The sequence below is a fragment of the Muscardinus avellanarius genome (genome assembly GCF_963383645.1).
Source record: "Muscardinus avellanarius genome assembly, chromosome: 11".
NCBI classification, from domain to species: domain Eukaryota; kingdom Metazoa; phylum Chordata; class Mammalia; order Rodentia; family Gliridae; genus Muscardinus; species Muscardinus avellanarius.
In genome coordinates, this window is record NC_137797.1 from 99,739,947 (window position 1) to 99,752,038 (window position 12,092).

At 59.7% G+C, this 12,092-nt stretch overlaps 2 protein-coding genes across 4 annotated transcripts; both read left to right on the forward strand.

Annotated features, from left to right (window-relative positions):
* Positions 1 to 1,059: 1,059 nt before the first annotated feature.
* ATN1 (atrophin 1) lies at positions 1,060 to 7,991 on the forward strand (the record flags this gene model as incomplete). Of its 2 annotated transcripts, none has more annotated exons than XM_080705317.1 (9): positions 1,060 to 1,086; positions 1,216 to 1,368; positions 1,489 to 1,599; positions 2,121 to 4,081; positions 4,194 to 4,416; positions 5,207 to 5,903; positions 7,244 to 7,387; positions 7,689 to 7,869; positions 7,958 to 7,991. In XM_080705317.1, 9 exons carry the CDS (start codon positions 1,060 to 1,062, stop codon positions 7,989 to 7,991), a joined length of 3,531 nt encoding a protein of 1,176 aa, XP_080561443.1. The 2 variants fall into 2 exon arrangements, with proteins under 2 accessions (XP_080561443.1, XP_080561444.1); XM_080705318.1 differs by having other exon boundaries at positions 1,216 to 1,353; positions 1,486 to 1,599.
* Positions 7,992 to 10,304: 2,313 nt separating this feature from the next.
* On the forward strand, positions 10,305 to 11,607 carry LOC308269876 (protein C10; the record flags this gene model as incomplete). 2 transcript variants are annotated; one of them, XM_080705376.1, is made up of 3 exons in its annotated part: positions 10,305 to 10,356; positions 10,627 to 10,803; positions 11,456 to 11,607. In XM_080705376.1, the coding sequence occupies 3 exons, from the start codon at positions 10,305 to 10,307 to the stop codon at positions 11,605 to 11,607; spliced, it is 381 nt and encodes a 126-aa protein (XP_080561502.1). The 2 variants fall into 2 exon arrangements, with proteins under 2 accessions (XP_080561502.1, XP_080561503.1); XM_080705377.1 differs by having other exon boundaries at positions 10,627 to 10,716.
* Between the last annotated feature and the right edge of the window lie 485 nt (positions 11,608 to 12,092).

Below are 12,092 nucleotides of genomic sequence, written 5' to 3' on the forward strand. Positions count from 1 at the left end.
ATATACCTACACATCACTTTATTCTTGAAGATTCCATGTGGGGCTCTTTGTGTAGCAAGTCCAAGTTTTACTTTCTAGAACTTTCTGGAATGTTTTCCCCGAATATTTTTCCATCTGCGGTTGGTTGCATCTGTGGATGCAGAACTTGGGGCTCTAGGAAACTGACTGTACTCGAGGCTGGGTCTTTATGAGGCTCTCCAATGTGAAGTTCTGTGATTTGAGGATGCCTAGGTTTGGTTGGGGAATTGGTTGGGTCATGCGCCTGTGCATAGTGGGATGGGACATTCTCCCACTTACTCTGATGTGAAAAAGGATCCGTGTCTCTGTGACTGACCTAGGCCTTCTGAGAATCCTCCCCACCAACTTCTAGGAGCACACAGCAAAGTAGAGAAGACAGGGCGGAGGCTTTGAAGTCAGAGAGGCGAGGGCTTGATTCTGGCTCCCCATTGGCTCTTCACTGGGAGGTTGGGCGACGCGTACCATCCCTGAGCCTCAGTGCCCCACCAGTCTAGTGCGAACAGTAAAACACCTTTCAGGGTGGTTGTAAATATCACGTGAAGTCATGTATGTAAAGGGCTTGACACACAGAAAATACTCAATGAATTACGATTTCTTTGTAAGGCTCTGTGGCATTCATGCGCACACAGATATTATTTAGGGATGGGGGGGTTCATGTGATCTCCTGGATTGGGGCTCTTAGGTACATCAGAATCTTCTGCCTTCCCTGGAGCTAGATTATAGTATGAGTGGACTCTCCCTCATATCGACGCGCAGGTAGCACATGGAGCAAGCCAGCGGTGTCTTGTGTCTGTCCCTCTTGGCCAGAAGGCTGAGGGCTGGCTGCTTAGCCCTCCGACAAGCACCGCACAACCCCCTTCAGGCTGTTCTCTGATGTCTTTCCCCAACAGGTTTCACTGAAAGCAGACCCCAGACCCTGCAAGTTCCAGGTGACTGCGCCTGCGTCCCAGGCCACAGTGGTGGGGGGCTTGGGGTGAAGGCGAGAAGATTCTGTATTCAGCTGCCCAGGCAGAGGAGAATGGGGTCTCCACAGCCTGAAGAATGAAGACACGACAGAATAAAGACTCAGTGAGTAACCGGCACAGCGAGAGGCATGAACGCTGAGAGGCGGGGGCAGAGACGCGGGAGGAAGAACAGAAATCACACGCGACCTACGGCTAGATGTAACGTGAACAACGTTATCCCCCCCTCCCGCAGATGTCAATGAGGAGTGGACGGAAGAAAGAGGCCCCTGGGCCCCGGGAAGAGCTGAGATCGAGGGGCCGGGCCTCCCCGGGAGGGGTCAGCACGTCCAGCAGTGATGGCAAAGCTGAGAAGGCCAGGCAGACGGCCAAGGTATCCTGTGCCCAGGTCCTCCCTGCCCCTGGCCCTGGGGCTGGGGCTGTGTCGTGGGGAACCTCCAGTCGGCAGACGGTCAGAGTGGAGACTTGGGAGGTGGCAGACGGACTTTTCTTTCTCCTTTAACAGAAGGCCCGGGTAGAGGAAGCCTCCACCCCAAAAGTCACCAAGCAGGGCCGGAGCGAGGAGGTCTCAGAGAGCGAAAGCGAGGAGACCAACGTACCAAAAAAGACCAAAACTGAGGTGGGAGACCTTGGTAGCCCCTGGCCCACTTTCCTGATCATTCTTTCCTCAAGCTTCCTGTTGGCTCACTATTCTTACCTCCATCGCTGCTGGGATATAGAAGAGCCCTATTGTAGTATGTTGTGTATAAGATGTCAGACAGATCTGTAGGGCTTTGGTCCCACCAGTAATGACCAGACAGGGCCAGAGGGGACTGGGAGAGTTGGAGGCTCACAGCCTCTGGGTGAGAAGTCTTAGGGGAAGGAACAGACAAATCCTGGTCTTGAAGAACCAAGGATTTGGGGGCTGATGCCATGAGAGGAGGGGAGAGGTGCTTGAGAAGGAGCAGGGTTGGACAGGAGGGAGACCAGCCTGGCTGCCGGGCGGGGGAGCGGCTGAGATGTGGGGAGGGGGCACCGCCTTCTCAGATGGAAGGGTACCCCTCGCACCGCGGCACTGCTGTGTGCCGTGGGGAGGAACTGCCCTGCATTTCCTGGATGCAGCAAAGGGAGAGAGGAACACGTGGCCCCCCTCTGCCTCAGGAGCTCCCCCGGCCACAGTCGCCCTCCGATCTGGACAGCTTGGACGGACGGAGCCTCAACGATGACGGCAGCACTGACCCTCGGGACATAGACCAGGACAACCGGAGCACGTCCCCCAGCATATACAGCCCCGGAAGTGTGGAGAATGACTCGGATTCGTCCTCGGGCTTGTCCCAGGGCCCAGCCCGCCCCTACCACCCTCCTCCGCTCTTCCCTCCCTCGCCTCCACCACCAGACAGCACCCCCCGGCAGCCAGAGCCTGGCTTTGAACCCCATCCTTCTGTGACGCCCACTGGGTACCACGCTCCCATGGAGCCCCCCACATCCCGGATGTTCCAGGCTCCTTCTGGGGCCCCGCCCCCTCACCCACAGCTCTACCCTGGGGGAGCCGGAGGGGGAGTTTTGTCTGGCCCCTCGATGGGTCCCAAAGGGGGCGGGGCTGCCTCTTCAGTGGGGGCCCCTAGTGGGGGTAAGCAGCACCCCCCACCGACTACCCCCATTTCAATGTCAAGCTCTGGAGCTAGTGGCGCCCCCCCATCAAAGCCGCCGAATACTCCAGTGGGTGGTGGGAGCCTACCCTCCGCTCCACCACCAGCCACCTTCCCCCACGTGACACCAAACCTGCCGCCCCCGCCTGCCCTGAGACCCCTCAACAACGCTTCTGCGTCTCCTCCGGGCCTGGGGGCCCAGCCGCTGCCTGGGCATCTCCCCTCTCCTCATGCCATGGGGCAGGGCATGGGCGGACTTCCTCCTGGCCCAGAGAAGGGCCCGGCCCTGGCTCCCTCGCCCCACCCTCTGCCCCCTGCCTCCTCCTCCTCCTCCTCCTCCTCCTCGGCCCCCGCACCCCCCATGCGGTACCCTTACTCGTCCTCCAGCAGCAGCTCTGCGGCAGCCTCTTCCAGTTCCGCCTCCGCCTCCCAGTATCCAGCTTCCCAGGCACTGCCCAGTTACCCCCACTCCTTCCCTCCCCCGACAAGCCTCTCGGTGTCCAACCAGCCACCCAAGTACACGCAGCCCTCTCTCCCATCCCAGGCCGTGTGGAGCCAGGGGCCCCCGCCCCCGCCCCCCTACGGGCGCCTCTTGGCCAACAGCAGCGCGCACCCAGGCCCCTTCCCTCCTCCTACTGGGGGCCAGTCCACTGCCCACCCTCCAGCGCCAGCACATCACCATCACCACCAGCAGCAGCAGCAACAGCAGCATCATGGAAGCTCTGGGCCCCCTCCCCCTGGAGCTTACCCGCACCCGCTGGAGAGCAGTAGCTCCCACCACGCACACCCTTACACCATGTCTCCCTCCCTGGGGTCCCTGAGGCCCTACCCGCCAGGCCCAGCACACCTGCCCCCGCCTCACAGCCAGGTGCCCTACAGCCAGGCGGGCCCCAACGGCCCCCCAGCCTCTTCCTCTTCCAACGCGTCCTCCTCCTCTTCCTCCTCTCAAGGGTCCTACCCGTGTTCACACCCCTCTCCTTCCCAGGGCCCCCAAGGGGCGCCCTACCCCTTCCCCCCAGTGCCTCCGGTCACCACCTCCTCGGCTACCCTTTCCACCGTCATTGCCAGCGTGGCATCCTCGCCCGCAGGCTACAAAACGGCCTCCCCACCTGGACCCCCGCCGTATGGCAAGAGGGCCCCGTCCCCGGGGTCCTACAAGACAGCCACCCCGCCGGGCTACAAGCCGGGGTCGCCGCCCTCCTTCAGGACGGGGACCCCGCCGGGCTACCGAGGGGCCTCCCCGCCGGCGGGCCCAGGGACCTTCAAGCCGGGCTCGCCCACCGTGGGGCCCGGGCCCCTGCCGCCCCTGCCGCCGCCAGCCCCGGCGTCGGGGCCGCCGCTGAGCGCCGCGCAGATCAAGCAGGAGCCGGCCGAGGAGTATGAGCCCCCCGAGAGCCCGGTGCCCCCGGCCCGCAGCCCCTCGCCCCCTCCCAAGGTGGTGGACGTGCCCAGCCACGCCAGCCAGTCGGCCAGGTGAGCGGCTGGGGGCGGCGCGCAGAGGGTGCTTTGAGCGCACGCACGGGCGGGGGCTGCTTTGATGGCTGGGGGCCGCGGGCCGATCGCGCGCTGCCTCTGCGCCCCGCAGGTTCAACAAACACCTGGACCGCGGCTTCAACTCGTGCGCGCGCAGCGACCTGTACTTCGTGCCGCTAGAGGGCTCCAAGCTGGCCAAGAAGCGGGCGGACCTGGTGGAGAAGGTGCGGCGCGAGGCCGAGCAGCGCGCGCGCGAGGAGAAGGAGCGCGAGCGCGAGCGGGAGCGAGAGAAGGAGCGCGAGCGCGAGAAAGAGCGCGAGCTGGAGCGCAGCGTGGTGAGTGCGCACGCGCGGCGCGGCCCCGCCCCGCCCTCACCCCTCCTGCGCGGCGCATCCGGCTCCGCGTCGCCACCTGTCGGGGGGGAGGAGGCAGTGCAGGCCCGAAGCGGAGCCCTATGGTTCTAGCTGGAGTCTACTGTTGCTGGGTTGAGCAAAGGCTTGCTTGGGCGGGACTACAAGTGGGTAGCAAGAAAGGCAAAAATGGAGCCGGGCGGGCGTGGTGGCGCACACTTGTAATCTCAGTGCATGGGAGGCTGAGACAGGAGGATCGCACAGGTTCAAAGCCAGCCTCAGCTACTTAGTGAGAGCTTGTTTCCAAGTAAAGTAAAAAATAGGTCTGGGAGTATAGTTCAGAGGTAGAAAAGCCCCTGGGTTCCACCCCCAGTACTACTACTACTGATGATGATAATAATAATAATAATGGAGCCGGGTGTGGTGGCGCATGCTTTTAATCCCAGCATTTGGGAGGCTGAGACAGGAGAATCGCGGTTTGCGAACAGCCTCAGCTAATACTTAGGCCCTGTTTCAAAATAAGAAAGAATAAAAAATAGGCTGGGGGTGTAGCTAGGACGTAGGATGCCCCTGGGTTCGATCCCCAGTACTGCAGTGTATATATATATATATATATATATATATATATATATATATAAGTGGGGGCGAGGGTCCTTATAGGCAGAGTCACAGCGGCGTGAGGCATCTTGTACTTCAGTTTCTGAGACGGAGGAGCAGCTTGGGGCGGCCGGCTGTTCCCATGACTGCAGTTTGTTTTGACTCCTTATCCTTGCAGAAGTTGGCGCAGGAGGGCCGCGCTCCAGTGGAGTGCCCATCTCTGGGCCCAGTGCCCCATCGCCCTCCGTTCGAGCCCGGTAGTGCGGTGGCTACAGTGCCCCCTTACCTGGGTCCTGATACACCAGCCCTACGCACTCTGAGCGAATATGCCCGGCCGCACGTCATGTCTCCCGGCAACCGCAACCATCCGTTCTACGTGCCACTCGGAGCAGTGGATCCAGGGCTCCTGGGTTACAATGTCCCAGCCCTGTACAGCAGTGACCCCGCTGCCCGCGAGAGGGAGCGGGAAGCCCGCGAGCGAGACCTCCGCGACCGGCTCAAGCCCGGCTTCGAGGTGAAGTCTAGCGAGCTGGAACCCCTCCACGGGGTCCCTGGGCCAGGCCTGGATCCCTTCCCCCGACACGGAGGCCTGGCTCTGCAGCCCGGCCCTCCTGGCCTGCACCCTTTCCCCTTCCATCCGAGCCTGGGGCCCCTGGAGCGAGAACGGCTCGCGCTGGCAGCTGGGCCAGCTTTGCGGCCCGACATGTCCTATGCTGAACGGCTAGCAGCTGAGCGGCAGCACGCGGAGAGGGTGGCCGCCCTGGGCAATGACCCGCTGGCCCGGCTGCAGATGCTCAACGTGACCCCTCATCACCACCAGCACTCCCACATCCATTCGCACCTGCACCTGCACCAACAGGACGCCATTCACGCAGGTGAGACCCCGGCCTCCTTGCCTTGGCCCTCTGTGGCCACCGTACCGGCAGGATTGGGCCCGCTCCCCTCTCCTGGCCTGGCATGGACCTCTTCTGAGACGGCTGCCCCACCTTTGCCTCTCTGACATTGCTCGCCCTGCCCCCCATCCTGGCCTAGCCAGAGCCTGTGTTAACCACCCCCCGCCCTCTGCATAGCCTGGCACCTTACCCGGTTGAGGTCCACCTGGAGTCTTTGCAAGGGACACCTCCTTCCCAGACTCATGCCCACTTTCCCCAGTGCTTCATGAGTTCTCTTGAGTGCTCTTGTTCTTCTGGATTCAAATCTTGTTTCTTACCGTCCTCTCCATCTGTTGTAGCTGGAGGCCTTTCATGTCATCTCTAGGCTCTCGGTCTAAACCCTTTTAGAAAAGACCTTATAGAGCCGGCCGTGGCAGTGCGCACTTGTCATCCCAGCTTTGGGGAGGCTGAGACGGGAGGATCGCGGTTCACAGACAGCCTCAGCTACTAAGTGAGGCCCTTTGCAACTCAGTGAGACCCTATTTCAGAATAAAGAATAAAAAATAAGGCTGGAGGTGTGGCTTGGAGGTAGAATGCCCCTGGGTTCCAGTACCAGGGGAAAAAAAAAAAGATAAGACCCGTAGCTTTGGTTGTGGTGTCACAGGCAATAATGAGCTTTACTGACTCACATTTTCTTTTTTCTTTGTGGTACTGGGGATGGAACCCAGGGACATTCTACCTCTGAGCTACACTTCCAGCCCTATTTTCTTACTTTATTTTGAAACAGGGTCTCACTGAGTTACAAAGGGCCTCACTAAATAGCTGAGACTGTCCACCGAAATCCTCCCGTCTCAGCCTCCCAATTGCTGAGATTACAAGCGTGCGGCACCACACCCGGCTCTGGTTCCCATTTTAGCTCTATTTTCAAACAGGGTATCTCTAGGTTGATGAGATTCTCACTGTTTGTTGAGGCTGTCCTTGAACCCGCCATCCTCCTGTCTCAGGCCCCCTAAACACTGGGATTGCAGGTGTGCACCGCCACACTCACCCTTCTCCACTTTCTCAGTACCCAACCTAGCATTATACTTTGCTTTCTCCCTCTTAACCTCTCCTCTCTTTCCGTCTCACTTCCTACCTGTCCCCTCCCTCCTCAGACTCCTGGCGCCTTCGGTCGGCTGTCGTTTGTATGTCCCTACTCCGGTAGGGTCCCTTCCTGTCCATCCTCCAGGTCTGCAGCTCGGCTCCTCTGCCTCATTTGGACCCTTGTGCCTTTCCATGGCCCCAATGCATGGATTTTCCTCAGTGTGCCTTCTAGTGACACCTTCCTCTTCTCTGCCCTCCAGCCTCTGCCTCGGTGCACCCTCTCATTGACCCCCTGGCCTCAGGGTCTCACCTTACCCGGATCCCCTACCCAGCTGGGACCCTCCCTAACCCCCTTCTTCCTCACCCTCTGCACGAGAACGAAGTTCTTCGTCACCAGCTCTTTGGTAAGGACAAGGCTGGGGTAGGGCAACATTACGGAGAGGACAAAGAGGGGGAGCTGGGTGGTGGGTGGGCCTGGAGGCATGAGGAGCTGGGATAGGAGCCAGAGCCGAGGCCCTGCCCAGGACAGGCTCAGGTTTCAGAGGCAGGCAAGAGGTTTGACTCCTAATGCCAGCCTGCTATTGGCAGCCCGCAGGGCTCTCTACTCTGAGCTTCCTGTGTCTGTAAAATGGCGGGCTCTCCCCCGGCCCCCAGCAGGTACTTGGCATCCATCAGTCATGTGCCCCCTGCTCTTCCTGTTCACAGCTGCCCCTTACCGGGACTTGCCGGCCTCCCTTTCGGCCCCGATGTCCGCGGCCCATCAGCTGCAGGCCATGCACGCGCAGTCTGCGGAGCTGCAGCGCCTGGCGCTCGAGCAGCAGCAATGGCTGCACGCACACCACCCGCTGCACAGCGTGCCGCTCCCTGCCCAGGAAGACTACTACAGGTACCGCGAGGGGAGACGGCTCGACAGCGGGGTGCCCCCCCCAGGGTTGACCTCAGTCTCACCTCTGCTTTGCACGGTCCTTCCCCAGTCACCTGAAGAAGGAGAGCGACAAACCCCTGTAGAACCAGCAACGAAGAGAGCGCCACTGCTCCTGCATCCGGACCCTGGAGGACCTCCTCCTGGCTGCCCCCAGGGCCAGAGAGGATGCTACTCGGAGGGAGGGAGGGGAGGGACAGCCGGAAGGCTAAGGCCCAGGTGGTGTGCAGAAGTGGGGAGGTGGCAAGGGTGGGGACAGAATGCGCACAGTATCTCGGACCAGGTCCCTCTTCCTTGTCCCGCTCTCCTCCCCCGGGAAGCCCAACCCTCGGTGGCCCCTGCCCCGCCCTGTTGGTGTGATTATTTCATCTGTTAGATGTGGCTGTTTTGCGTAGCATCATGTGCCGCCCCTGCCCCACCCCGTTCCCGCGTGTGCACCCCCTCTGCGATGTATGCCCTTTGCCCCTCCCCACGTTAATAATTTATATATATAAATATCTATATGATGCTCTTTAAAAAACATCCCAACCAAAACCAACCAAACAAAAACATCCTCACAATTCCCCAGGAAAATGGCTGTGGCTTGTTCATTGTGGGCCATGGGGGCAGGGTGGGGGCTGGGTTGAAACGGGAAGGGATGGGACCTACTTGAGGTACTGGGTGTAGGGACCCTGAAGAGTTGAGTCTCTTCAGAAGAGGCCAGATCCCACAGGGCGTGGTAGCAAAAGCCTGTAATCTCAGTACTTGGGAAGCTGAGATGGGAGGCTCGCAAGTTTGAAGCCAGCCTCAGCAATGGGCTGGGAGTGTAGCTTAGAGGTAGAATGCCCCTGGGTTCAATCCCTAGCACCACACACACACACACACACACACACACAAGAACCCAATTCCTTGGCTCTGTTGGCACCATGGTGTGGGGACATAACCATAGGTACCGGGCCTTCCTGGTCCCTCAGGGATGGGAAGTCAGATCCCCAGGCCTAGCACTGAGCAGGGCAGGTGCAGGTAACTAGTCAGACCTCATAGACCTCCTGTCATTGATCCTATGAGGTGCCAGAGTCCTGGCGAATGACCTTCACAGTCCTGAGTCCTGATAGGATAGTTTGAGAAATGGTTATAAAGCTGGGGTGGGCATAGCTCCAACAGGCCAGTGTGGCTAGTATTTGACATTAATAAGCTGGGAGCTGCTGGGCAGGGAGGTGCACGCTTGCAATCCCACTACTGGGAGGCTGAAATGGGAAGATTGTTTGTAATCTCAGTACTTGGGAGGCTGAGACGGGAGGATCGGAGGTTGGTGGCCAGGCTCGGCAATGTAGGCCTCTGCAACTTAGACCCTGTTTCCACGTTAAAAATTTAAATGGAGGTGGAGAGCCGGGCGTGGTGGCGCACACTTGTAATCCCAGCGCTTGGGAGGCTGAGACAGGAGGATCGTGCAGGTTCGAAGCCAGCCTCAGCTAGCTTAAGAGACCCTGTCTCCAAATAAAATATAAAATAGGTCTGGGAGTGTTGCCCAGAGGAAGAGGGCCCCTGGGTTCCATCCCCAGTACCACCAAATAAATAAATAAATAAATAAATAAATAAATAAATAAATAAATGGAGGTGGAGGCATAGACGACCAAATAAATAAATAAATAAATAAATAAATAAATAAATGGAGGCGGAGGCATAGCTCAGATAGTGTGTCCCTGAGTTTAAGCCCCAGTACCAAAACAACCACCTTACGGTGGGAGGAAGGACTATGCAACAACCCAATGCTTAGAAGGGAAAGAATACTGGGTGTTGCGCAGCGATGCTCAGTACTGTAAGAGGCCATTTTAGGAAAGCTGCGAATCACTATCGCCGTTCTTTAAGGAGGGCCTGTGATTGGCTAGGTTCTTAGCCAGTCAGCATCCAGTCATTTGCATAGCCGGTCGTAACCCTTCGCTAACTCTAGAAAAGAATAATTTCAGTAAGTTCCTTAGAATATTGTTTTTCCTAGCGAACGTCTTCGTGTGCCTTGTTGTTTCTACAGTCGGCGGGGGCTCGAAAAGCGCCCTGGGTGTCACCCTCACCGATAGTGGAGTTGAGGCACACCTCCCGTCCTCTCCAGGCGCACTTCCGGCAGTGTTGCAGCTCTTTTAGAATTTGTCTAGCAGGCTTTCTGGCTCCGGCCGGAAAGCCCTCTCCCCCAGCTCGTGCACAACAATAGACCCCTTGTGTCTTAAGGTGGGGCGGCGCTTTTACTTGCTGCCGGAGGATTATTTGGGAATCTGGGCGTAAGGCTTAGAGCCGGGAAACTTCCGGCTTCGGCAGACACTGCTTCCCTTCCGCGCGGCCGGCCTCGGAGGCGGCTCTGGGAGGCGGCTCCTCCCTCCTGATTGCTTTTCTCATACCTCCACTGCACGTGCAGCTTCGGTCGTCCTATGGCGTCCGCCTCAGCCCAACCCGCGCCCCTGAGCGCGGAGCAGGCTAAGGGTGAGAAGCATCTCGGTCCGAGCCGGGGCTCTGTTGGGGGAGGTTAAGGGGCAAGAGACCGGCCCCTTCGTAGGGAACGAGGGCCGAGGGCGCGGCGCACGTCCCTCTCCGCGTGGGGCACCTTGCCTCCCAGAGCAGGGGTTCGCAGTACGAGCTTTATCCGGATGCGGACGGCCTCCGTGCACTAATTCCCTGCCCTCTCCCCTGCGGTGTCCGCCGATGCTCCGACGCCCGCCCCGGGGGACTTCTCCCTGCACGCTTCTGGCGCAGTGGTCCTGGCGGAGGTGATCCAAGCGTTCTCGGCCCCGGAGAACGCCGTGCGCATGGACGAGGCTAGAGACAATGCGTGCAACGACATGGGCAAGATGCTGCAGTTCGTGCTGCCCGTGGCCACGCAGATCCAGCAGGAGGTTATCAAAGCCTATGGCTTCAGCTGCGACGGGGAAGGTGGGTCAGCGGCGGGATGGGTGGGGGAGAGGGTGCAGGGTCCGTGGGCCCCGGAGCCGTCGTCCTCTTTCTCGCCACAGGGCGGCAGCCACAATCTAGCAGTCTCGGTGCGCCGGGCCCGGGGTGTGCCGTGAACTTCTGTAGTTACCGCTAATTACACCATTATTCCACTGTATGACGAGAGAACAGATTCTAGAAGTGCGTGTCCAGGGGCCCCCAGCGCCCCCGCTTCTGTTAGCCTTTAGTGAGATGTGTGCGTCTGCCTGGGGATTGGCAGCTAGCTGCCTTCTTTCATGGATTGGGCCCAGCTGCCTCCAGGCCTTCCTGTGGCCTGGCTATGACTGCAGACCTGGGAGCGCGTGGAAGCCCATACTTGGGATTCTTGGGACTAAACTGCTAAAATGGGTTCGCCCCGGAAGTGAGAAACACACAGTTTGGGGACATTTTTATTCACTGTTCCCATCCAGTTGGGAGAGTGGAGAGCAAGAGGTGCTTGATCCAAACCAAGCGAGACGGGGGCCTGCTTGTGTCCTGTTGTGCAGATGGGTCAGAGAGAGAGAGCAGCCGAGATCACGCTCAAGCCACCCCCTCCGCCGGCTTTGGCACACTGGTCCCCCGAGGGTGCGGCTTGACTTTCCATTCCTCCTTGCAGGTGTCCTTAAATTTGCCCGCTTGGTCAAGTCCTACGAAGCCCAGGATCCTGAGATTGCCAGCCTGTCGGGCAAGCTGAAGGCCCTGTTCCTGCCGCCCATGACGCTGCCACCCCACGGGCCTGCTGCCGGGGGCAGCGTGGCTGCCTCCTGAGAGTCGTGGGCCTCGCCAAAGGAAGACCCGAGTGTTCCAGAGGATAATAAACATGTCTGTGACTTAGCCTTGGTGTCAGTGTGTGTTGTGTGTGTGTGTGTGCGTGCGTGCACACGCGCCCATGTTCTGTGCTGGGCCCTGCGTGCCAGTGGGAGCCTGAGGCTCCTCCCCCCCCCCCAAGGGCAGGTGGGCGGGTGGGCCAGCACAGGGGGCACCTCCTTCTCCGAGGAGTGGGCTTCCCGGGCTTTTCCTGGGCTGAGAGGCCCCCCATGGGTGGGTGTTCCGGTGGCCAGGGTTACTTCCTGGTCTTTGCCCCTACAGGCCCTGCCCCAGCTCTGTCAGCTGGAGCTCCACCTGGAGCAGGGGTGGCTCCTCCCCTCCCAAGGGAGGAGGCCCTGGCCAGGCAGGCGGCTTCAGCGGCTGGACCCGGGTGGCTGGCTACTGTGGGCGGTCTCAGGCCAGCCCCGCCCCACCTGTCCCTTCTC